The 26568-nt window shown below is 43.0% G+C and overlaps 1 protein-coding gene across 2 annotated transcripts in view; it reads right to left on the bottom strand.

Moving 5' to 3' along the window:
- VPS13C (vacuolar protein sorting 13 homolog C) overlaps positions 1-21847 on the bottom strand; it is a 212683-nt gene extending 190836 nt beyond the window's left edge. For both annotated transcript variants that reach the window (XM_069980827.1, XM_069980821.1), the window contains exons 1-2: positions 21456-21847; positions 4673-4716 (exon numbers count right to left, since the gene is read on the bottom strand). In XM_069980827.1, the coding sequence (XP_069836928.1) occupies positions 4673-4716; positions 21456-21552 (141 nt within the window). In that variant the 5' untranslated portion in view covers positions 21553-21847. The remainder of the gene's footprint in view (positions 1-4672; positions 4717-21455) is intronic.
- Between the last annotated feature and the right edge of the window lie 4721 nt (positions 21848-26568).

Raw genomic sequence — 26568 nt, 5'->3', positions numbered from 1 at the left:
CTGATCGTTGCATCATTTGTCTTTCAAACATGTTAAAAAGACAAACGACTCATACAGCAGCGATCTGCTGCCGTCACTCTGTAGCGATCACCCGGGCAGCACCCCCCACCCCCACCCCGCCGTACCACATAGCATAGATCAGTATATGCAATCTAATGATTGCATGTTTTACATTAAAAGTGTTAAAAAAGGTGCATAAAAAAGTTTTTTAAAGTATTAAAAAAACCCTTATAAACCGCCTCCCAATAAAAGTTTAAAATACCCCCTAGCTCATTATAAAAATATAAATAAACATATTATAAATCATAGTGTACGGAATTGTCCGATCTATTAAAATATAACATTATTGTTTCCGCACGGTGAACGGCGTAAACTGAAACAAAAAAAAAAAAAAAAAAAAACACACACACCAGGATTGATTTTATTAAATTATATAATCACAAAAAAAAAAAATAATAAAGAGCAATCAAAATTTTTCTGCTACACCAATATGATATTAATAAAAACTAGAGATCATGGCGCAAAAAGAAGACTCCCCAATTATCCCTGTAGGTGGAAAAACAAAAGCGCTATGGCTCTTAAAAGGCGGGGAGGAACATTGCATTAATCTGACCGGGACTTTTGTGCATCAAAGGGCTCTGTCTTGAAGGGGTTAATTTGCATGCAAGCCAAGAGAGTCTACAACATCTATCTTTACTGCACAAAATTTATAAACAAAAATTATAGCTCTGAAGGCCAAAACTGTCCTGTTACCAAAAGGTTAACATAATTGCCTTGTAAGCTGCATTGTTTATGCAGCAAACATATACTTTCTCCAGTAACTGTAACAGGAAGACTCTGCCATAACCATCCACTCTGGTCACTTCAGCAGCTTACAAGGCAGTGTGATGACATTCCGGCATTTTGAGTTGTTCAGCTTCCTTCTTTGCTTCGGACTCCCTTTGCTCCACATTAGGGGTTATGTCTTGTAAACTGTACTTAGTGAACTGTAACAACAGCCAAGATCCATGCTCCTTCCCATATACAGTGAGTCCAAGAAGTATTTGATCCCTTGCTGATTTTCTTTGTTTGCCCACTAATAAAGACATGATCATTCTATACTTTTAATGGTAGATTCTTACATGGAGAGACAGAATATTAAAAAGAAAATCCAGAAAATAAATCTAGGGAATATATATTAATCAACTTGTTACCTGACCTGAAGCCACCTATTCTCACTAATCACTTGTGTGAAAAACAACTGTCCATAGAATCAGACAGATCACACAGATTTCAAGTCTCCAACATGGGTAAAACCAATGAGCTGTCACAGGACCTCAGAGTCAGAATTGTTGACCTTCACAAAGCTGGAATGGGCTACAAAAAGATTAGTAAGGTGTTGGATGTGAAAGTAACAACTATTGGTGCAATTATCAGAAAGTTTAAAGAGTATAACATGACAATCAACAGACCTCGGCTCGGTGCTCCAAAGAAGATTTCACCTCGTGGGGTGGCAATGATGCTGAGAACAGTCAGAAATCGTCCTGCAACCACTCGGCAGGAGTTAGCAAATGACCTGAAGGCAGCTGGGATCATAGTTTGCAAGGAAACAATTGGCAACACTTTGCGCAACAATGGATTCACATCCTGCAGTGCCCGAAAGGTACCCCTGCTGAAGAGAGCACATGTGGAGGCGCGCCTCAAGTATGCCAATGATCATTTGAAAGATGAACCAAGTTATTGGGAGAAGGTTTTGTGGTCAGATGAGACCAAAATTGAACTTTTTGGCCTCAACTCCACCCGCCATGTGTGGAGGAAGACAAATGCTGCCTATAGCCTCAAGAACACTGTGCCCACCGTCAAGCATGGAGGTGGAAGCATAATGTTTTGGGGGTGTTTCTCTGCCAAGGGTACAGGGCTACTTCACCGCATCACTGGGAAGATGGATGGAGCCATGTACCGCACAATCCTGAGGGACAACCTCCTCCCCTCTGCCAGGGTTCTGAAAATGGGCCGTGGTTGGGTCTTCCAACATGATAACGACCCTAAACATACAGCAAAGGCAACAAAGGATTGGCTCAAGAAAAATCACATTAAGGTCATGGAGTGGCCCAGCCAGTCGCCAGACCTCAATCCGATCGAAAATCTATGGAGGGAGCTGAAGGTCAGAGTTGCCAAGCGACAGCCCACCAACCTTCATGATTTAGAGAGAATCTGCAAAGAAGAGTGGGCCAAAATTCCCCCTGGTGTGTGTGCTAAACTTGTGGTTAACTACAACAAACGTCTCACCGCTGTGCTTGCAAACAAAGGCTTTGCCACTAAGTATTGAGTGTGTTTGGCAAGAGGGATCAAATACTTATTTTCCTCATTGAAATACAAATTAATTAAAATATATTCTTTAAAATTATATTCTGGATTTTTTTCTTGATATTCTGTCTCTCCATGTTAGAATATATCTACCATTAAAAGTGCTGAAGGATAGGGTCTTTATTAGTGGGCAAACAAAGAAAATCAGCAAGGGATCAAATACTTCTTGGACTCACTGTATACAGTACAGTTCCTTAAAGTCTACAGAAAAGCTTTAGCCCTAATCTTACAGTTTATAAATGTACTTCTGAATTTTTGTAATTTAGTCAGTGATATCATGTAATATACATGAACTGAAATGCCACATGCGGCAGGGCAGGGCAGGGCAAAAAGGATACGTAAAGCTAGAGCAGGGCACCTCCGCCTCAATATATGTATACTCAGACTATAATGTAAACTTAGGTCAGATAAAGTCTTTAAAAATATATCCAAGTTGAAATGCCAGCCTAATCCCTCAATCCTGAGTGAATTAGAGCAAAGAGGGTGTGTGAGAGCTTGGTATTAAATAAAAGCTAAAGTGTGACACAATGGGGGAGATAAATAAGAACAGTCTAATTCTTAAGACAGTACAAATGCGCTAGATTTATAACAGTGACTCAGGCTATAACTATAAATAGTATCTTTAAACTGTCTAATCCTTGGATATGGAGCCCTCCATCTGAACCGCAATTCAGATTTATTTTTAACATTTTTCTTTATACCATAATTTTTTAAAGGATTTTGTAAAAGTAATAATAGTAAGTTGTACAATAGTAAGTTAAAGCAGCACTATGAACCGGCTGATATCCCCCATACCTTATGACTGCAGTGCTGGTAATCTTGCTTTTCTCTATGTTTGCATTGTGGAGCTTGTGCCTAATTGCCGATATGCTAATGCTGGGCTTAGGAGCATTATGGGCGTTGCCCGCCCGCCACAGCACCCACTCAACATATTCATATTTGCATAGTAAGACCTCTAGTAACCAGGAAAGATGTCCCGTCATAGACAGTCTGCTTCCCACACATATACGATTCTCTCTGGGCTCCCGACTGACTTGGTGTGAAGAATCCTGCAGCAGCAACATTTTCAGCATATTGGAGGTCACTTCAGTAACTGAAAACATTGCTGCCGCAAGAGTCTTCACACCAAGTCAGTTGGGAGCTCAGGCAGAATTGTGCATGCACGGGAAGCAGGCTCTCTCAGGCAGGAAATCTTCCCTACACATGCATGGTAACTACAGGCCTTACTATGCATATATGAACATGCATGATGGGCAGGACGGGAGGGGGCAGGTTGGGCATGCCAAGGGGGGGCCCTGGGCAGACGAGGGATGGCCAGAATGCTCCAAAGCCCAGCATTACAATATCAGCAATTAGGCACAAGCTCCACAATACTGAGATTAACAGCACTGCAGTCATAACATAAAAAGCTGCTGGGGGATCTCCACAGGTGCATTGACGAGAACCTGTACCGTTTTAACATACATGAAAAAGCATAAATAGCATGAGATAAAATAGAAAATGTATTTATCAAATTGGAAACCATTTAGAAAAGTTAAAGGGGTTGCCCACTTTATAGTAAAATAGTTCAGTGTACAGTATTAGTAAGTGTACTCACTGTATATATTGACAGCAGCTCCCTGTGTACCTCATAGAGCTAAAATCAGACTCCCCTCCTCCAGGCTGGGCTGCCCTGCTCTGTGGTGTTTTGGTCCATAAGATTGCTGACACGGAGGAGCATGTGACCATGCCCCGCCCCCCAGTGTCCACCACTGAGCCTGTATGTGTCTATGGAGAACACAGTGGACAGGGCAGGGTCACATGCTCCTCCATGTCAGCCATTTTGTGGACTGAAACAAAACAGAGCAGGGCAGCCCAGCCTGGAGGATGAGAGTCTGTTTTTAGCTCTATGAGGTACACAGGGAGCTGCTGTCTGTATATACAGTGAATACACTTACTAATACTTTGTACTGACCTATTTTACTATAAAGTGGCCAACCCCTTTAAAGCCACCATTCTTCACATTTAGGCAGTCACACAGCAGTTTTTGAGAAAGCCTACTACTGCAGTTATTGAGCCAAAACTAAGAGAAGACTCTAAAGGAACAGGAAATATTAAAGAATGGACGTATGCTTCAGCTTCTGGCTCAAAATGGCCAGTTGTATTTATATTCATTTTTAAGATCTTAAAATACATATCCCCATAATTTACCCTGACACAGAAAACTGCCACAGATGTTTGGTATTACTTAGGACTAAAAAAGTTAAAATGTACAACATGACAAAAATAAAAAGTAAATGGTATGACACATACTGTATATATCTGCATGAATGATCAGAATACTCACCAGGGCATTTTCACGAATCTTTAAGTTTTCAAGTGAAACATTTCCTTAAAAGAGAAAAATGTATTTGTTTTAAATAACTTTTATATGAGAGAACAATAAAACAACATTAAGGCTATGTCCAGACAACAAATTTCTCATATATCTCATAGACAGTGTGAAAACTACTTAATATAGGTTTTATTGAATAAAATTGTTTTCTGAAAATAGCCCTTGATAAAGTAGTTTTATACACCTGAAGACACAACAATAGCCTAACATACCCACATAATATAGTGTTTACTAAACGTCAGTGACAAAGACAGAACGTGCCAACAACCATAGGGATTATAGTGCCCCACCTCTACTCTTTCATCTGCTCATCCATTTCATGTCGCCTGAGGAAACCTCCTGATTATAATTACACAAAGGTTATGTATTGTATGAACAACAATAATCATTCAAGTTTTTAAAGACTCGCATTCAATGTGATCTGTAGCACCAACCGGCCTGGTAAGCTAACATGGAAATACAAACAGAATACACATTTATGGCAACAACATAAAATTATCAAGTCAACCAACTTCATGCAACTTTACTGAACCAAAACACTAAACTATACAGTGCTTTCAAAAAGTATTAATATCACTCATAGGGAACCAATCAGCACATTTGTGCTGGTTAGCCTCTCGGGGACGCTGACAGACCTCACAGACGGGTCTTCTATCATGCCAAGGGTTGCTGGCTCTGTAGCTTCATGTCCCAGTAAAAACGCTGTTTAATCCGGTGAGTGAGGAAGGGAGAGAGCAGTGAGGAGCACCGTCTGAGAGGTCTGTGCAGTGTCCCTGGGAGCCTAATCAGCACAAATTTGCTGATGGGTTCCCTTTAACTCTCACAAACTTAAGGGAATAGTTCAGGCAAAACCAATTTTAAGATATGTTATTGCCCAACAAAAGTTATGAAAATCACTAATAGACAATTATTCTGGGATGTGCACCTATAGTGCATTTTTCCTGCCCTTACTACAGCATAGAGTGTTAAAGTTAGTGACGTCATATCGCATTAACGGCCGACTCCTGCTGCTGCAATCCATCCCGCCGCTGCTGCAGTCCATCCATTAAAGGGATCACCCCCTCCATCTTTCCCCAGCAACCTGCACCTCTCTCCATGCCGGCAGCCTGTTGCTCCCTGATACTTCTGTCAGAAAGTTATATAGATCTGTAATTTACTTCTATTAAAAAAAAAATCTGTGGGGGGCGGTTATCGGGGCGGGCTGCTGACATATTCACAGCAGGATGTCCATCCCACTGCGAGTTTGTCTGCCCATAGAGTGTACAGGGCAGGGATCCACAGCGGATCTCGCTGCGAATTCCCAGCGTGAAATCCGCTGCGGATTCGATAGGTGTAAAGGCACCCTAAAGGGGTACTTAAGGTCCAGAAAAATGGAAGTAGGTCTGGGTCATATATATATATATATAAAAAAAAAAAATGGTACTCACCTGCTGCAATCTGTCCCAGCTGCCATCTGTCACCACTCTTCACACCATTTACCCCCCCCCCCCCACATTACTGACTGCAGCCATAACCCACCAAGAGTTTACACCGTTCTAGGGTTACAATGGGCTTTAAGCTGCAGTCTTTTATAGAACATTAAAGTAACCCCAGAAAGGCCATGTTTAATAAAATAAAGTTTTTATAGGACTTATATATAGGTATGTTCACACAGGCATCAACCACATCTGCCACTAACATCAGTTCACAATGAAATTTTGCACAATGAATTCTAGGGCAAAAGTGTAAAACTTATATAGACGGCACATGATCTGAATAGTTACATGCGTATTGTAAGTAATTACATGCAGCATACAGAAAGTTTCTTCTAGTAGTAATTACCATTCAGACTCCCAGACCAAAATTCCCATTAGGAACTATGACACAATGACTAAATTGTCAGCTAAGAAGACACTAACAAATCTTACCATGTAATTGATTAGGATTCCTGCTTTAGATGCAGATGGTTCTACAAATGAGGAGCAAATCCCATTGATGGAGATAACCAAGTATAATGCATTGGAATTCTGTCTAAAATTTAGACACTTTGGGTAGAATTTACGCACACTGTTCAATTTTTAGACATTACAAACTTAACTTAAAACAACTACAGACGAGTCCCCTGCCTGTCCATCAGGATAACATGGCATACATCAACAAAAAAACAGCACAGATTTGTCACAAAATATGTCAGACGTCACTTTTAACCCTTTGAGGACCAGGCCCAAAATGACCCAGTGGACCGTGCAAATTTTGATCTTTGCGCTTTCGTTTTTCCCTCCTCCCCTTCTAAGAGCTCTAACACTCTCAGTTTTCTATCTACAAGCCATGTAAGTGCTTGTTTGTTACAGGAATAGTTGTACTTTGTAATGGCGTCTTTCATTTTACCATAACATGTATGACGGAATCCCAAATATATTATTTATGAAGATAGAAATTGGTGAAATCGTAAAAAGGAATGCAATATGGTAACGTTTGGGGGGTTCCTGTGTCTACGTAATACACTAAATGGTAAAAGCGACATGATACTATTATTCTATAGGTCAGTCAGAACACAACCATATGCAGGTTACACAGATTCTCTAATGTTATATATTTTTTTTTAATGAAATCCTTTTTTGTGGCAATTAAATATTAATAAAATGGGCCTATTGTGACGCTTATAACAGTTTTATTTTTTCACCTACGGGGCTGTATGGGGTGTCATTTTTTTCTGCCATGATCTCTAGTTTTTATTAATACCATATTTGTGAAGATAGGACGTTTTGATCACTTTTATTTTTTTTAATATATAATGTAACATAAAATCGGTAATCCGCGCGCTTTTTTCCCCTCTTTTTGTGTACGCCGTTCACAATGACACTTGTTATATTTTAATAGATCGGACAATTACGCACACTACGGTATATTATATATTTACTTATTTATTTTTATATGTTTTATTTATATAATGGGTTTTGTGGTAGTGTGTTGGTGTTTTTAACTTTTTTTTATACATTTTAGGTCACTTTAGGGGACTTGTACATACATTACTTTCATTTTACACACTGATCATTGCTATGACATAGGCATAGCATTGATCAGTCTTATTGGCGCTCTGCTCATTGAGCCTGCCTGTGCAGGCTCAGAGAACAGAGCGCCGATCAGACCGCACGGAGGCAGGTGAGAGACCTCCAGCGGTCCATTTTACCGATCGGGTAACACTGCGGGGGTCCCGATCGGTAAGTGACAGGGGATTCCCCCTGTCACACTTAAACGCCGCGGCCACGATCGCAGCGTTTAAGGAGTTAATGTCACGCTGCAGTGCGATCGCTGCAGTGTGTCATTAACAGTGAGGTGCCGGCTGCTGATTGCTCCAGAGCGAGCTTCATAGCTAAGGACATACCGGTACGTCCAGGGTCGTCTGGGGACAGACTTCCAGGACGTTCCGGTACGTCCTAGGTCGTCTAGGGGTTATCCAGTGCTACAAAAACATGACCACTTTCTTTTAGAGACAACACGACTGTTGTCTCCAGGTTAGGTGTGGTTTTCAATTAAGCTCCATTCACTTTAATGGAACTGAGCAGCAAACCCCCGCCCAAGCCGAACACAAGAATGGGGCTGTCTCTGGAAGAAAGTGGCCATGTTTTTGTAGTGCTGGATAACCCCTTTAATAAATCCCACCCTTTGAGACAAAAGTCTGATGCAACAGCTATAGTAAAACTAGACTTTGGGCGTTTCTAAATTCACTTTAAGGCTGGGTTCACACTATGTATATTTCAGTCAGTATTGTGGTCCTCATATTGCAACCAAAACCAGGAGTGGATTGAAAACACAGAAAGGCTCTGTTCACACAATGTTGAATGGCCGCCATTTAATGGCAAATATTTGCTATTATTTTAAAACAACGGCTGTTATATTGAAATAATGGCCGTTATTTACTGTTATATGGCAGCCATCCAATCAATTTCAACATTGTGTGGACAGAGCCTGTGTTTTTAACCCCTTAACGACCGCGGGCGTATATTTACGCCCTGCGGTCGTTAAGGATGTTCAGAGCGCGGCGGTCCTGGGTGCCGCTTGTAGCCCGGGACCGCAGGTATTAGCGGGCACGGTCCGATCGCCATGCCCGATAATACTGTAATCGGATGCAGCTGTCAAAGTTGACAGCTGCATCCGATTACCGTTTACAGCATCATCCCTGCTGTCTAGTGGGGAGATCGCGATCTCCGTTACTGAAGCCGGCCGGGGACCGCTCCAAGATGGCGCCGTCCCCGACTCGGCACTAGTTTACTTCCGGCTGCAGCAGCCGGAAGTAAACGAGTGCCTATCTCATGGATCTCTGCAGCATACCTATGCTGCAGAGATCTCAATGAGAGATCAGAGCACTTATACTAGAAGTCCCTTAGGGGGGCTTCTAGTATAAGTGTAAAAGTAAAAAAAAAAAAAAAAAAGTGTTGTCATTAGTAAAAAGCCCCCTCCCCCAATAAAAGTCTGAATCACCCCCCTTTTCCCAGGTTATTAATAAAAGTAAATAAATAAACATGTTTGCTATCGCTGCGTACGTAATCGCCCGAACTATTAATCACATTCCTGATCTCGCATGGTAAACTGCGTAAGCGCAAAAAAAATCCCAAAGTGCAAAATTGCGCATTTTTGGTCGCATCAAATCCAGAAAAATGTTAATAAAAAGCGATCAAAAAGTCGTATATGCGCAATAAAGGTACCGATAGAAAAAACACATCACGGCGCAAAAAATGACACCTCACACAGCCCCATAGACTAAAGGATAAAAGCGCTATAAGCCTGGGAATGGAGCGATTTTAAAGAAACGTATATTTGTTAACAATGGTTTTAATTTTTTACAGGCCATCAGATACAAGAAAAGTTATACATGTTACATATCGTTTTAATTGTAACGACTTGTGGAACATATATAACAAGTTAGTTTTACCCCAGGGCGAACGGCGTAAAAACACATCCACTAAAAACACAAAATGTGTGGGTTTTTTTCAATTTCACCACACATTGAATTTTTTTTCCTGCTTTTGCAGTGTACTTTATGCAAAAATTCAGCCTGTCATTGCAAAGTACAATTAGTGGCGCAAAAAATAAGGGCTCATGTGGGTTTCTAGGTGAAAAAATGCAACTGCTATGGCCTTTTATGCACAAGGAGGAAAAAACGAAAAGCAAAAATCAAAATTGCCCTGGTCCTTAAGGGGTTAATCCACTCCTGGTTTTGGTTGCAATATGAGGACCACAATACTGACAGAAATATACGTAGTGTGAACCCAGCCTTATAAAGGCTACAAACACAAATTGAGGGCAATAAATTATTTTTTTTTTTTGCAATTTTTATTTCTAACCCCTTAGGGACCAAGCCTATTTGGGCCTTAATGACCAGGCTCATTTTTCAAAATCTGACCTGTCTCACTTTATGCTCTTATAGCTCAGTGATGCTTAAACGTATGCTAGCGATTCTGAGACAGTTTTTTCGTAAGTTAGTGGCAAAATTTGGTCACTGTCTTGTGTTTTGTTTGTGAAAAACATCAAAATATCATGAAAAATTTGCACTTTACGAACTTTGAAATTCTTTGCTTCTAAAAAAAGAAAGTCACATGACAAAAATTGTTAGTAAGTCACATTATGAATATGTCCTCTTTAAACTGATTTTTTTAGGCACGAGTTCTTTTAGGAGGCTTGTATATTGTAAACCCCCATAAGTGACCCCATTTTGGAAACTAGACACCTTAAAGAATTAATCTAGGGGTATAATGAGCATTTTAACCCTACAGGGGCTGGAGGAAAGTATTCACAATTAGGACGGAAAAAAATGGAAAATAGAAATTTTCCAATAATATATTTGTTAAGATTATAGTATCTCATTTTCATAAGCAAGATGAGAGAAAATGCACCCTAAATTTTGTAACGCAGGTTCGCTTGAGTACAATGGTACCCCATATGTGGGCATAAACCACTGTATGGGCACACAGCCGGGCTCAGAAGGGAAGGAGCGACAATTAGCATTTCCAGTTCAGATTTTGCTGAAGAATTTTCTGAGTGCCAGGTGCGTTTACAGCTCCCCTGTAGTGTCAGCAGAATAGAACCCCCGCAAAAGTCACCCCATTTTGGAAAGTACACCCCTCCAAGAATACATCTTGGGGTGTGGTGACCATTTTGACCCAATAGGTATTAAAGGAAAGTATTCAAAAGAAGACGGTAAAAATGAAAAAATAGAATTTTTCCAATAATATGTTTGTTTAGTTTGAAATTTCTCAATTTCACGAGGAACAGGGGAGAAAACTCACCCCAATATATGTAACGCAGGTTCTCCTGTGTAGAACGGTACCCCCTATGTGGGCATAAACCACTGTATAGGCACACAGCAGGGCTCAGAAGGAAGGGAGTGCCAATTAGCATTTTCACTGCATGATTTTTCTGAAGAAGTTTCTGAGCGCCAGGTGCGTTTGCAGAGCCCCTGTAGTGTCAGCAGAATAAACCCCCCCCCCAAAAGTCACCCCATTTAGGAAAGTACACCCCTCAAAGAATTCATCTTGGGGTGTGGTGACCATTTTGACCACACAGGTATTGGAGGAAAGTATTCAAAAATGAAAAAATTTAATTTTTCCAATAACATGTTTGTTTAGTTTGAAATTTCTCGAGGAACAGGGGAGAAAACTCACCCAAATATATGTAACGCAGGTTCTCCTGAGTAGAACGGTACCCTATACGTGGGCATAAACCACTGCAGGGCTCAGAAGGGAAGGAGTGTCATTTTAGTTACAGGCAATATGTGGGTGTTTACTGGCTATCTGGGGTGTAATGGACAATCTCGGGGTGTTTACTGGCTATCTGAGGTTGCGAAAGGGAATCTGGTGTGGTTATGGGCAATCTGGGGTGGTTACGAGCAGTCTGTGCCAATCTGGGTAGGTTATGGGCAATCTGGGGGTGTTTACTGCCAATCTGGGGTGGCGACCGGCAATCTGGGGTGGCGACCGGCAATCTGGGGTGGCGACCGGCAATCTGGGGTGGCGACCGGCAATCTGGGGTGGCGACCGGCAATCTGGGGTGGCGACCGGCAATCTGGGGTGGCGACCGGCAATCTGGGGTGGCGACCGGCAATCTGGGGTGGCGACCGGCAATCTGGGGTGGCGACCGGCAATCTGGGGTGGCGACCGGCAATCTGGGGTGGCGACCGGCTGTCTGGGGGGGGTTACGGGTAATCCGGGGCGGCTTTTGACTTTGGTGACAGGGGTAAAAAAGTGCCGGCACAATTTGGAACAAGTAATCAGCGGTATATAGTATATACCGCTGATCGCTTGTACTAAGACCACACCGGGTGGTCCCCGATCATTGCCCCATGCTCTCTGCCAACTCCGGTGGTGGAGAGAATGGAACTTTGATCATTTTTAGGAATCCATCACTGTGAACAGAGTCTGTTCACAATGATGGCGGCGGCCATCTAGGATCAGATGGCCGCCCAGTGAGGGGAGGGTCAGTGACCAGGTCACTAGGGTTAATTCTGGGGACAGGGGGGGGGGGGGACATGTTTTCATCTCCTCTCACTGTGGATTCACTGTGAGAAGAGATGAAAGCGTTCAGCTGTGCTGGCAATGCCCGTTACCGGTGGCTGCCGTTATCCTGGTAATAACGGCGATCGCCGGTGAGGGGACTGGCCGGGACTGACCCCACATTCTACCCCAACCCCTCAGCTACCTCCGATAGCTGAGAGGAGGGGGCTGCGGACATTACCGGCGCCGCTGCACTATTCTGCGCCATTGCCATAAACAGCTGATGGCAGCAGAATAGAGCCCATTAGTGATCGCCGTAAAAATCCGTATCGGCGGTCACTAATAACATAATACATGTATACTCTATTGGTCGCTACGGTTATGAGAAAAGGGGGATGATTCTGACTTTTATTTGTACTTATAACAATACTTTTTTTTTTTTTTTGTACACTTTTACTAGAAGCCCCCCTGGGGGACTTCTAGTATAAGTACACTGATCTCTCATTGAGATCTTTGCTGTATACTTATACAGCAAAGATCAATGAGATCGGCACTCAGATGCTTTCTGCTGCTGCACCCGAAAGCATCCGAGTGCCGAGCCGGGATCAGCGCCATATTGGCGGAGACCCCGGCCGGAGCAGGATGTGTGGATCGCTCCTCCGGGACAACGTCCTGGAGGAGCCATCCACCCCCACTAGACACCAGGGAAGTGCTGCATACAGTAATCGGATGCAGCTGTCAACTTTGACAGCTGCATCCGATTACTGAATTAGCGGGCACGGCAATCAGACCATGCCCGCTAATAGCCGCGGCCCCGGGCTCCACGCGGCACCAGGGACCGCAGCCCCGCTCTGAACACCTCTTGTGGACGCATGACGTACGGGTACGTAATGCGTCCTTAAGAGGTTAAATACGCCATTCTCACCGGCTATAATCTCCTACTTCTTTGGTGAAAAATAGCACACGTTCAATAATCACCCACCCAAGAGCTAAAAAATTAAATGCTCCCAACCCTAGCTGTTCTTACTCACCAAGTCACCTGTGTATTTTGAGCTCTCGTCTTTCTAGCTGCTGCCGTTTCTGAGTTACAAGTTTTTCTAATAGCTGATCTATAACCAAGATGGTGCGGGCCTGGAAACTACATTTCCCATCATGCAGTTCTTCTCCCTAATTGGTCAGTTCGCACACCACATTGCACAGTAAACAGAGGACTTGTGTAATATGCGTGCACGGGGGGGTGGAGCAATGGATAATGGTCCCCTTAGCTTCAGGGCTATGCTGAGACAGAGAAGGGAGAGGGGGGAATCTGTAGCATAAGAGGGAGAGTTATTGGAATGGGGGGGGGGGATGAATGTTTATGCTAGTGGTACATTTGGATTGATACTTTAAAAGGGAAAAAAAAACATTTCTGTACATTTAAAAGTCTCTGCCAATAAGGAAAATAGTAATACTACATAAATTATTTATTAATTCATATCTATAACATATCTATAACATGCTTTAACTTTTTTAGGATGTTAGAGGTCATAAACGTTTAGTAGCAATTTTCAAAATTTTCATGAAAATTTCAAACTCAGAAATTCTTTAGGCACCAGTTCAGTTTTAGAGTATATTTTAGAGGACTGTATACTAGAAACCAGCATAATTTACCCCATTTTGAAATCTTCACCCTTTCACGTTGAGCATCAGAAGTAGTTAAGTATATATACGTCCTGGTGCTGAAACTAACCTCCTACCGAGAAGTACTATAACTGACTGGTTCAGCTAGGGGTTAATGTATAATAAATTTGTCACACGTGACCACTTTTCCAGAAAAACTAGCAACATCATACTTTCTTAGTATAGCTTTCACAATGGCTCTTTGCCATCTACTTAAGCTGGTAATCCTTTTGATCAATATAATAATTGCATGTATAAGACATGCTAGCCTACTTTCAGGGCTGTGGAGTCGGAAAAAAATGTACTGACTCAAGCTTAAAAAAAAAAAAAAAAAAAAAATCTTTTAAAATTTTATAGTTGATTTTTTTATATAAATATTATAAATGTTCCTCATCAATATGTTTATGTTTTATCAATCTTAGGACATTATTTATTAAAACTAGAAAAACCCTCTCTCACATACATTTAGTTTCATCCATATATCAGTAATATAATACTGGCCCTATTAGATAAGGGGGGGGAGGGGGGGGGGGTCGGGGGAAAAGTTGGCGGTCACTATTTGGCAGTTTGTTTATGAGCTGGAAGAGTCCATTGTGCGGGGGGGGGGGGGGGGGGGGGGAGATCTGTGCTGGTCTTTTCCTGGATGCTGGATGATTATATTTCAGCAGCAGTGTAATATAAAGATATCCTGTGTAATATAGAAAAGGAAGAGGAGAAGCCATAAGTAGTGTAGCAGTAAACTCTGTCTTAAGTGTGGTATTTTCTCTCTGGGAGAAGATTGTGTGTTTTTCTTCAATGTGGTATGACTGCAGCAGGGTGCGTGTATGCGTGTGCTATGGCTGCAGAAGGCTGCGTGTGAGTGTGTGTATGCGTTATGACTGCAGCAGATTGCGTGTACACTATGACTGCATGTATGTATGTGTGTGACAGACAGATGCAGAAATTAAAAGAGTATTTTGGGCAACAGTGAAAAATCCAGGTGGGCACATAAAAAGTCCTATTTACCCATCATGGGGATGATTACTCGCATATGCATAAGTGAATCACAATGTGTGCGTGAATCATGCGGCACAATAACTCCATAACACGGTATGAAATGTGTTGAGTTGTTGGTATAAAGTACTAAGTGACTTGCCACTATCGTTTGGCTGCTCACATGTAGTAGAGGGGTAGCCACATGAGGGTGAGGGAGTGGTTTTGACTATGCCCCAAGAATTACGAAGGTATGGTCAGAATGTAAGAGATTCTGAGTAGAGAGAAAGCAAACCGGCACAACCTTTAACTCTGCAAGCCTCTGTAATATAGCGGGCAACACGGCAAAAGACGGGGTGCTCTTCCTGAATGAGTGCAGTGCAAGCATCAATATAAATGTTCAAAGGAAGAAGGCAAAAGGAGGCACTCACCGTATAAAAATCTTTCTTTATTTAATCATCTTCATAAAATCTCCGGTCAGAGTGTGTAGCAGACGGCGGGGACGCCGCTCAGCAGCTGAAAGTGTGACAGCTGTTTCCCGCGCGCATGCGCGATTCTTCAGACACTCCTTCACCCACTCACGTCTGCTCCTAAATAGCTTTCAAGGAAGCAGGTGTGTGGACGCAAAAAACAGGTAATACGTAAACAATACAGTTAAAATCAATTGCTGTGAAGGTACAGATTCTCATATGGATACAAAAGGTAGAGATAGCATTCATAAAAACATACTTAAATCAATGCGTTCATTAAGACCACAAGCGCTTTGTGCATTAGTTTGTAGAATAATTCTTGCTTCTTTTTGTAATAGTATTTTATTCACGTCTATGTTATTTTTTTGGAACTCACGTACAAGACCCAGAAATTTTAGCTGGTTTACATCACCATTATGTACAGTATCTATGTGATGTATTAATCTTGGAACGCCTTTCTTTGTTCTTATGGATCTTACATGTTCGGAAAACCTTTTATTTAAAGCCCTGGTGGTCTTTCCAATATAAAATAGACCGCAACTGCATGTGATAGCATATACAACATTTTTGGATCTACAACAGATCATGTCATTTATGTGAAAAAATACTCCACCGAGTTGTATGCTTTTGCATTCATGAAAATGACGGCACCAGTTACAATTTTTACATTTATAATTGCCGGCCGGCAATGTTTGATTTAACCAGTTTTTGGTTGATTCTTCATGTTTGGTACTACTAAAAGAACTTCTGACCAAAGTATCTTTAATGTTCTTACATTAAAGGTTCCTTCCGCCGTTGTAAGAACATTAAAGATACTTTGGTCAGAAGTTCTTTTAGTAGTACCAAACATGAAGAATCAACCAAAAACTGGTTAAATCAAACATTGCCGGCCGGCAATTATAAATGTAAAAATTGTAACTGGTGCCGTCATTTTCATGAATGCAAAAGCATACAACTCGGTGGAGTATTTTTTCACATAAATGACATGATCTGTTGTAGATCCAAAAATGTTGTATATGCTATCACATGCAGTTGCGGTCTATTTTATATTGGAAAGACCACCAGGGCTTTAAATAAAAGGTTTTCCGAACATGTAAGATCCATAAGAACAAAGAAAGGCGTTCCAAGATTAATACATCACATAGATACTGTACATAATGGTGATGTAAACCAGCTAAAATTTCTGGGTCTTGTACGTGAGTTCCGAAAAAATAACATAGACGTGAATAAAATACTATTACAAAAAGAAGCAAGAATTATTCTACAAACTAATGCACAAAGCGCTTGTGGTCTTAATGAACGCATTGATTTAAGTATGTTTTTATGAATGCTATCTCTACCTTTTGTATCCATATGAGAATCTGTACCTTCACAGCAATTGATTTTAACTGTATTGTTTACGTATTACCTGTTTTTTGCGTCCACACACCTGCTTCCTTGAAAGCTATTTAGGAGCAGACGTGAGTGGGTGAAGGAGTGTCTGAAGAATCGCGCATGCGCGCGGGAAACAGCTGTCACACTTTCAGCTGCTGAGCGGCGTCTCCGCCGTCTGCTACACACTCTGACCGGAGATTTTATGAAGATGATTAAATAAAGAAAGATTTTTATACGGTGAGTGCCTCCTTTTGCCTTCTTCCTTTGAACATGGTCAGAATGTATATGTATAAAGCTTAAGACCTACAAGCAAAGAGGTTTTGCCAGTGGGAAGCTCAATGATGGCAATGTAACAATACACAGGAGTGCCTTTTTATAGCAATGCAGACTGTATACACAAAAATATAAAAAGTTATGGATTGCTGGCTGATAATTCATTACTGCTGACTGTGCAGAAAGGATGTTAAAGGGGTAGTGCGGCGCTAAGAAATTATTCACAAAATAACACACATTACAAAGTTATACAACTTTGTAATGTATGTTATGTATGTGAATGGCCCCCTTCCAGTGTTCCCCGCCCGTGAACCCGGAAGTGTAGTGCATTATACATACCTGATTCGTGTCGACCCCTGTCCGCCGTCTTCTGACAGGGATGAAATCTTCGGGAGGCCGGCTGACCCGCTCCTGCCGTCCCTCATGCCGGCCCCCCTCTGCCGCGTCATCAGCTGCTCAGCCGCGATTGGCTTAGCATAACTGTGCTCAGCCAATCGTGGCTGAGCACAGTTATGACGCGGCAGAGGGGGGGCCAGCATGAGGGACGGCAGGAGCGGGTCGGCCGGCCTCCCGAATATGACGTCTTTGACGGGGTCAGTCGACACGGATCAGGTATGTATACTGCACTACACTTCCGGGTACACGGGCGGGGAACTCGGGAAGGGGGCCATTCACATACATAACACACTTTACAAAGTTGTATAACTTTGTAATGTGTGTTATTTTGTGAATAATTTCTTAGCGCTGTACTACCCCTTTAAGGAAACACAAGATAAGCAAAGTTACAGTAAGTTTGGGTTTGTGAAAACCTGAACATTTGGCATTTGACTCCTGGAAAACATTGATACAGCTATAGGCCATGTTCACACAACGTATGTTTAGCATAGGTCACGTCCGTTGTTGCAATTTGCAAAATGCCTCACCCAACAGACCAAGGCAATGCCATCTGTGGTGAAAGTCCATTTAAAAGCTCAGAATAATGCTAGGGCTACCTTTCACCTGTCTCCCAAGCTCTATATGCTAATAAATTAAAGGGGTACTCCAGCGTGAGGGGGGGGGCACTTTTTTGCTGGGACCAGGGAGGAGGTGGCTGAGGAAAAAGACATCCACTTCCTGGTGTTTGACGCGGGCCAGAGATGATACGTCTCAGGTCCGTTCAGCCAGTCAGTGAAGGAGGCGGGATCTGAGCGGACTTGAATTGGTTCCCGTCTCCTTCACTGACTGGCTGAGCGGACCTGAGACGTCACGTCCCAGGCCCACGTCAGACACCAGGAAGCGGCCGGGAACTGGGCACCGGAGTGCCGCGATGTGGGACCCGCCGCTGGGATCGGGGAGATGAGCAAAAAAGTGCACCCCCCCCCGCTGGAGTACCCCTTTAAGTACAAAATAAATTAATAATGTTGTTGAAATGGAACTTTCTGCAAATAGCAAAAAGACTGGCTCCTCAGCAGGGCCTCACAAACAAATAGGGGGCACCTCACTGGTGAGGCCCGCCTCACAGTTTGAGAAGCACTGTTCTAGTGGCCGTAACACCTCAAGAGGCATTGCCTACTGTGCAGACAGGCAATACAAGTCCATTGTGGGACAACAACTATTAAGAGGTAACGCTGACAGTTTTTTTCTGTCTTCTTCTGGAGCACCACCTGTGTACTTTGGACACAAACTACTTATTATACACACAAAGGGGCTGCCAACAAAGGCCTGCAGACACATGCAAACAAACTTTTGTAATCTGGCTTCAATATTTTTCATACAGCAAGATTAGGTTACTGTTGGGCTATAAAAATTCTAAGAAGCGTCTTTTGTCTGGATATTTACTGTTCAGTTTTATAAAGAGGCTTTAGAGTCATATATTATATAATCATGTCAGCTATTCGTTGGAGACAAGCCAGTCTCATGACTATAGTCCCTCAGGGTAGACACGCAGTAAATTGGGGTAAACCAGCATGCCAAAAGAAATAAGCACTGCTCATTGTGACTTCAATGAATCCATCTGGAAACGAAGATTTGAGAAGAGTAGGATTACCTGCAGTGATCCTATAAATATATATTAGGGATTGCACAAACAACCATTTCCTAATATAATGCTACTATACCATTAGGTCTCCCAGTTCATTTACACGTGGACTATGTTAACAGCCCACGTCTCAACAAATGCCACAATACTCAGCTCATTGTTCACACAATGAGTAATTTTACAGCTGTAATTGTTACCGCCATAAATATATAAATGCAAGGGAGACCTTCTGGGCCAAAATATGTCCATATTTCAGCAAGTAATTTGGGATACATACATCCGAAAAATGTTTTATTTGCAAAGAACCCTTTTGTGGGCTATAAAGCATTTGCTTCAGACAAAAAAAAAAAATCCCTTTTTTTGAGACTCAAAAGCCGACATTCGCGATGTATGGAGTGTGCTCACCTTCTCAGCCCACTCCTTAAACTATTTGTTAGAAATTTACACTGCATTGTAAGGGAACTTATCATGCTTCCTGGCACTTTCCAACCCCATCAGCTTTGGTTGATAAATCTTTCATTTTCTGTATATATGGACAGATCTATAAATTAATGTAGATAGAAGCCACCAGGAACCGCACCTGATGGGTCAGACAGCACGAGTGATGATAAGTACCCTTTCACTCTATGTTACAAATCACTTTTCTCCAAATTAGGCCGCATTCACACACTTCGTGTTCTGCAAGGAACACAGATGTGGAATACATGTAACGGACTTCCCTCCCGTCCGGAATCTATAAGATGCTGTGAGCGGGGAAACTGTATTCATATGCACTGCACTGTAATAAAGCAGCTGCACGGTGCTGTCATTACAGCGCAGTGCATTTGAATACAGTTCCTCCGCTTACAGCATCTTATCACAGATGCTGCCCGGGCGGGAGGGAAGTCCATTATATGCATTGCATGTCCGTGTTCCGAGCAGAACACGGAACGTGTGAATGCGACCTTAAAATATGTGCATACTACAGAATCCATGCGAATAACTTCCAATGGATTCCGCCGCTCAGCACTCCTGCTTAAAGTTCCGCCCGTCCCATAGGCTTCATTCTATGCTTATGTAGATTATGCCGTCTGCCCAAAGAATGTCAATTTCATGTAAACTTTTTGGGCAGACGGCGGAGCCTATGGAACAGGCGGAACTTCAAGGGGGGAGCACAGCAGAATCGGCTTAAAAGTTTTCCACCGATTTTCTGTAGTTGCACATACCCTAATTTGGTTAATCTTTTTCAATACAAAAAGTGTAAATGTATCTTTTAATCCCTTATGCCATACAGACCCCTGGTGGAGGCTTGTATCTGGCGGGAATGGACAATCGGGCATGTTGACATTCAACTGCCTGACCTTTTTTCCCATGTTAAGAATCAGTACACACCTGATTAGATGATCAGTAGATACAGACAAAATAGGTTGGTTCAGCTGACTGTCTAATGTATACGGCCATCTTAGGAGTCATCATCATTCAAATTTAGACGATAAACGTTGTGTAATTGCAGGCACTGATGGAAAAATCGTTCGTATGTCGTTCATCGTTGATTTAGATCTGAACCGAAAATTATTGTTAATCGTTCGCTGTAATTCCACATTCGTTCGCTCAAGTTTCGCATTTGTTCACCAATTGTTCATTGTAATTGCACATTGTTCATTGCTTTGCTGGGATTAGAGGGAATAAAAGATCACAGTAACGATCGCAATAGCAATCGTAACTAACGACCATTGTTCTGTATAATATGTTGAACGATTTCAGGTTAATGATAAGCAATCTTGTTTGCGATTGTTTATCGTTTTAAATCGCTCCGTGTAATAGGACCCTAAGGGTGCATTCACCCCCCCCCCCAAACTGGAGACAAGAGAAGGTCCGTCTCTGAACCATTTTTTGTAGCGCTAGATAACCCCTTTTAAGAGGTGGTTCCTGCATTAAAAGGGGCATTCTGAGATTTTAACATTTAAGGCCAGTGGAGAAGCCGGGGCAGGGTGCCCACTCACAGCACCAATGCCGATCAGAGGATCTGCTGAACCAGGACACATACAGTGGATGGTGGCAGATGCCTCGCAGTGGAGTTGAGGTGCAAGGTAACTGTATGATGAAATGGAGCAGAACTGCAGTCACATCCAACTGTACAGACTATAAAAAAACAAGTCCCACCAGTCACTGACCCTCCTAATGTAACAAAGTATACATATATATATAGCACACAATGTAGCGTATATAGTACAGCATCCCACATACACCTGTATCACATGCAGGAACAGGGAGTATCCACCTTTGTATACATCACTATTGCTATCCAGGCCCATCCCTCACACATCACCCATCAGCAGGGAGGCCTGGGACATCTCCCCCACATGTTCCTCATACACTGACAGACAGACATGGTGCCGTCACACATAAGTTGTGTGGTGAGTACACATAGCCCGGCAGGGCTGACAGCGCGGCCTACAGTCACAGCACAGCTGGGCGGGACGGACAGACACAAGCAGCAGCAGCAGCAGACGGCTCCTTACCCCCCCAGATGCCCAGCTTCAGCTGAGACCTGTCCAGGTTCTCCACGTAATCCCCCAGGAACCTGTTCAGGAGATCTGCCACCACAGACTCCAACATGACGAGGAAGAGCCGCTCAGGAGTGTGCGAGACAGTGAGGAGGCGAGGAGGGGCGGGAGGCTGTGCCCCTGCAGCATGGGTGTCCGGAGGCGCCCGCTTATAACAACGTCCTGTCTCTACCGGGCTACTATTGGCTGTCAGTCATACTGCGGTGGTGTGACAGTGTTGTGCTTATGCGCTACTATCAGCTCCAGCCGGAGCCATGCCGCCCGCCAGGGTGTGTGGGGGTGAGGGACAGCGCTATTCCGGGTCACTGTTATGCGGGTATCAGCTGGGTTCCTGTATGTTTGTGTCACGGGGCTGGTCACGTGATGTGGAGGTACGGCGGCTCGGGGGCGCGCTTTTATTCTGAGGGACGTGCACGAGGAGGTTACCGCTAGACGACGCGTCCTCACAGCAGCTGCGCCTCCCGCCTCACTATGTCCTCTCCATAGTCTCTACGGTCCGGGTGCGGACCGGAATATAACACACATGTTGTCTATACAGGATGGGGCTGGTAGTGGGGCAGGTCACCACAGAGGCCATGTTGTCTATACAGGATGGGGCTGGTAGTGGAGCAGGTCACCACAGAGGCCATGTTGTCTATACAGGATGGGCTGGTAGTGGGGCAGGTCACCACAGAGGCCATGTTGTCTATACCGGATGGGGCTGGTAGTGGGGCAAGTCACCACAGAGGCCATGTTGTCTATACAGGATGGGGCAGGTCACCACAGAGGCCATGTTGTCTATACAGGATGGGCTGGTAGTGGAGCAGGTCACCACAGAGGCCATGTTGTCTATACAGGATGGGCTGGTAGTGGGGCAAGTCACCACAGAGGCCATGTTGTCTATACAGGATGGGGCAGGTCACCACAGAGGCCATGTTGTCTATACCGGATGGGGCAGGTCCCCACAGAGGCCATGTTGTCTATACAGGATGGGCTGGTAGTGGGGCAGGTCACCACAGAGGCCATGTTGGTAAAACCCTGTGGAGTCACACAACATTTTGTTTTACATTCATCTTTTGCACTAAAGGGCGCATTTACCCTTTGGTTATGTTCAGTGTTCAGGAGGAAGATGTGTCACAGACATGAACTCATGTATCATTATGATGCAGGAAGCTACTGTACTGACACAGAGGAAATATAAGGGGAGGGCTAAAACTGCACAACTATATACCTATGATAATTATAAGAAAAAAGCATTCAGACTTCTAAAACAAGAAGGAAGTGGGGAAGCATTGAGCAACTATAGACAGAAGAATAGAATGTGTAAAAAAACAAATAAAAGAAGCAAAAATTGCAACAGAAAGAAGGATAGCCACAGAAAGTAAAACGAATCCCAAAATGTTCTTCACCTATATAAATAACATAAGACTTAAAATAAAAAATGTTGATCCCCTTAAAAAATAATCGGGGTGTAATGTTGGAGGGGGAAGAGGAAAAGGCCAATCTACTAAATACATTCTTCTCTACTGTATTCACAGAGGGGAATCCCATAAGAGACGACATGACTAGGGATAATGTAAATCGTCCCATAAATCTCGCCTGCCTAAGGGCTCGTTCCCACTGAGCAAAAGCAGCTGAATTTCTGCGCTGAATCAGCGCTGAAATTTCAGCCGTTAAAATAGGTGCAGAGCTAATTTCCATTGTGTTGAATGGAAATTCTGCTCTGCAGTTCACACAGTGGAATTTCCGCACTGAACTAATCGGCTTTCCGCCAGAAGAATGAACATGTTCATTCTTCCGCTAGCAGAAGCCTATACAAATCAATGGGGCTCTGATTTTCTGTTTCAGCGCGGAATACGCGTGTATTCAGCGCGGAATACAAGCGGAAATTACTCGCTGAATCAGCGCGGAAATGGGGAAAAGGGGGGGGGGAGGAGGATTCTAGTATATGTTCTGGTATAGTCTAGTTTACTCACCAAATACTCGCTGAATTTCAGCGCTGAATGCATGCGGATTCAGCGCGGATTCCTCGAGTATTCCTCGCTAAATTTGTCAAGAGCTGATTACGAGCTGAACCCTTTCCTAGCAGAATACGCAGGGATTCTGCTTACATTCTGCTTATATTCTGCTCGGAATTCAGCGTCAGTTGATTTCAGGCGGAAATATTTCCTTGCGTAATCCGCTCCTTTTGCTCTGTGTGAACGTAGCCTAACACAACAAGAAGTGGGGCGACGCCTTAAAAACATTAAAATCCATAAGTCACCGGGCCCAAAAGGTATCCATCCTAGAGTTTTGAAAGAATTTAAGTGACTGTTCCACCAGGCCCAGGCTGAAGCACTGGAGGCAGGCTGACCCACCCTAAGTGGGAAGAAACTCCAGCCCCTCCATGACGTGACTCCATTAGAATCAATCGAACCCTATCATAGAGGGGCTGGGTTTTCCTCCCACTAAGGGTGGGTCAGCCCGCCTCCAGTGCTTCAGCCTGGGCCTGGTGGTACAGTCACTTTAAGTACTGCGAGGTTTCTCAGTAGTTAGCACTGTAGCCTTGCAGCGCTGGGGTCCTGGGTTCAAATCCCACCAAGTGCAAAGAGTTTGTATGTGTTCTCTCCGTGTTTGCGTGGGTTTCCTCCGGGTACTCTGGTTTCCTCCCAAAACATACAGATATACAGTGGTACCTTGGTTTAAGAGTAACTTGGTTTAAGAGTGTTTTGGTTTAAGAGCTCACAGTTTTTCAAGATTGTGACTTGGTTTAAAAGCATTGCTTTGGTTTAAGAGCTCCCTGTACTGAGTGGGAGGGAGAGTGGGGAAAGGCATGGTCTGCATAGCGGGGTCTACAGCTCTGTACTCTGACCCAGGAAGTCTCCCTCACCTTCCAAATCATAGCAGATCCACTTCAGGCTGGGGCTTCCATCAGGGGACAGGACTGTGGAGGTAATCTCTCCATAGCTGTAACCCCTCTCTCCCCAGACAGAGAGTGCTGCTATACTGTGCTCACATCTGCCCTGCTCATTCCTTCATGCTCCCTGCAGTCTCTGTCAGCCCTTGTGTTTCCCATCCTCTCCATTACTGCACAGTAGCTTATAATATCATATATTCTGCTGTTTCTGAATGTTTGTTTCATCTGTTTTACATGTTATTCAGAATAATAAATCATTATTTTTTGGGGTGGGGAACCAATTGTCTGCATTTCTATGATTTCCTATGGGAAAATTTGCTTTGGTTTAAGAGTGGATTTGGATTACAAGCACAGTCCCGGAACAAATTCTGCTCGTAATCCAAGGCACCACTGTATTTTGATTGTGAGCCCTAATGGGGACAGGGTGCAATAATTGGCAAAAGCTATACAAATAAAAGTATTATTTTCATTACTGTGTTAGACAGACCATTATTCCTAATGTTTAAAGATTCTATAATGACAGGGATTGTTCCACAGGACTGGCGCATAGCTAATGTGGTACCAATATTCAAGAAGGGATCAAAGAGTGATCCTGGAAATTACAGGCCCGCAAGTCTAACATCTATAGTGGGTAAAGTATTTGATGGGTTTGTAAGAGATGCTATACTGGAGTATCTTAATGAAAATAATCTTATAACACAGCACCAACATGGATTTATGAGGGATCGGTCCTGTCAGACTAATCTGAACAGCTTCTTTGAAGAGGTCAGTTATAGACTGGACCTGGGGGAGGCTGTGGATGTTGTGTATCTGGGCTTTTCAAAGGCATTTGATACTGTGCCGCATGAAAGGTTGGTCTACAAAATGAGGATGCTGGGACTCGGGGAAAACGTATGCAAATTGGTAACTGGTGTTAGAAAACAGAGGGTGGTCATTGATAAAACATTCAGATTAGGTTTTAGTTACTAGTGGGGTACCACAGGGGTCAGTGTTGGGTCCACTTCTTTTTAATATTTTTATTAATGATCTTGGAGAGGGGCTACAGAGTAGAATCTCCATTTTTGCAGATGATACTAAACTGGGTAAAGTAATCAGTACAGAGGAGGATAATATCATATTACAGAGGGATTTGGAGAAGCTGGAGGCTTGGGCGGTGAAATGGCAAATGAAGTTTAATGTGGATAAATGTAAGGTTATGCATTTGGGCCGTAGAAATAATAATAAGTACAGTTATGTGCTAAATAATAAAACACTGGGTAAAACTGCTTCCAAAAAGGACCTGGGGGTATTGGTGGACAGTAAACTCAACTTTAGTGATCAGGCATCAGCTGCCAAGGCTAATAATATAATGGGATGCATCAAAAGAGGCATAGATGCTAAAAATGAGAACATAGTTTTGCCTCTTTTTATAAATCACTGGTCAGACCACACATGGAAAACTGTGTACAGTTTTGGGCACCGGTGTCAGGATTGTGCAGTAACCTGGTGTGAACTGGGCCTGTTTTTACTTCTATGTGCCACACCTGCTTGCTTCTCAGCTACTCCAACCACAGTAAACCTGATAAAACTTAACCTTTAATAATAATCTTATTTAAAAATGGTACCTAACAATAGAACCCATCCAACAAATTAGTAACTCAAACAAGATTAGTGCCAAACTAATATCTCCATGGGCGGCAAAATATTGATGACAGTAGTGGGGGGCAGGGGGGTGTAGTGCACACTGCTCTCAGCGTACCAGTATCTCTCCCTGCCTTTTAGGGAACCCACCTCTTTAACAGGGTGGCCCCAACCACGATGACAGTCCCTTGCCTACTATAAGTGCCTAGGAGAAAACAACAAACAAGTGAAGTGCATACAGTGTAGGTGCTTAACCAAAAATATAACTATATACAAACACAAATGCAGCAATCAAAGGTATTGGATATTTACTTGTACAAAGAATATAAACCGATATTTTTGTTATATAGCTTGTTTCCAACGCGTTTCACCCATTGGTTTAAAATGGGATCATCAGGGAATTATTGCACTCAATCGTGTATATCTTGTAATATCAAGTAAACCAACAAGCTGCAAGCCAACATATGGATGGGGTTGGATAAAAATATAATCAATAAAAACAAGCGATAGTACAATATATTATTAACTCCCCAGATAGTGTTTTCACCCCTAAACACTATATGATAGTCACTG

This window comes from Dendropsophus ebraccatus, chromosome 1 (genome assembly GCF_027789765.1).
Source record: "Dendropsophus ebraccatus isolate aDenEbr1 chromosome 1, aDenEbr1.pat, whole genome shotgun sequence".
Taxonomy (NCBI): domain Eukaryota; kingdom Metazoa; phylum Chordata; class Amphibia; order Anura; family Hylidae; genus Dendropsophus; species Dendropsophus ebraccatus.
Note: the sequence above shows the minus strand (reverse complement) of the source record. Positions and strands in the feature narration are given on the sequence as shown.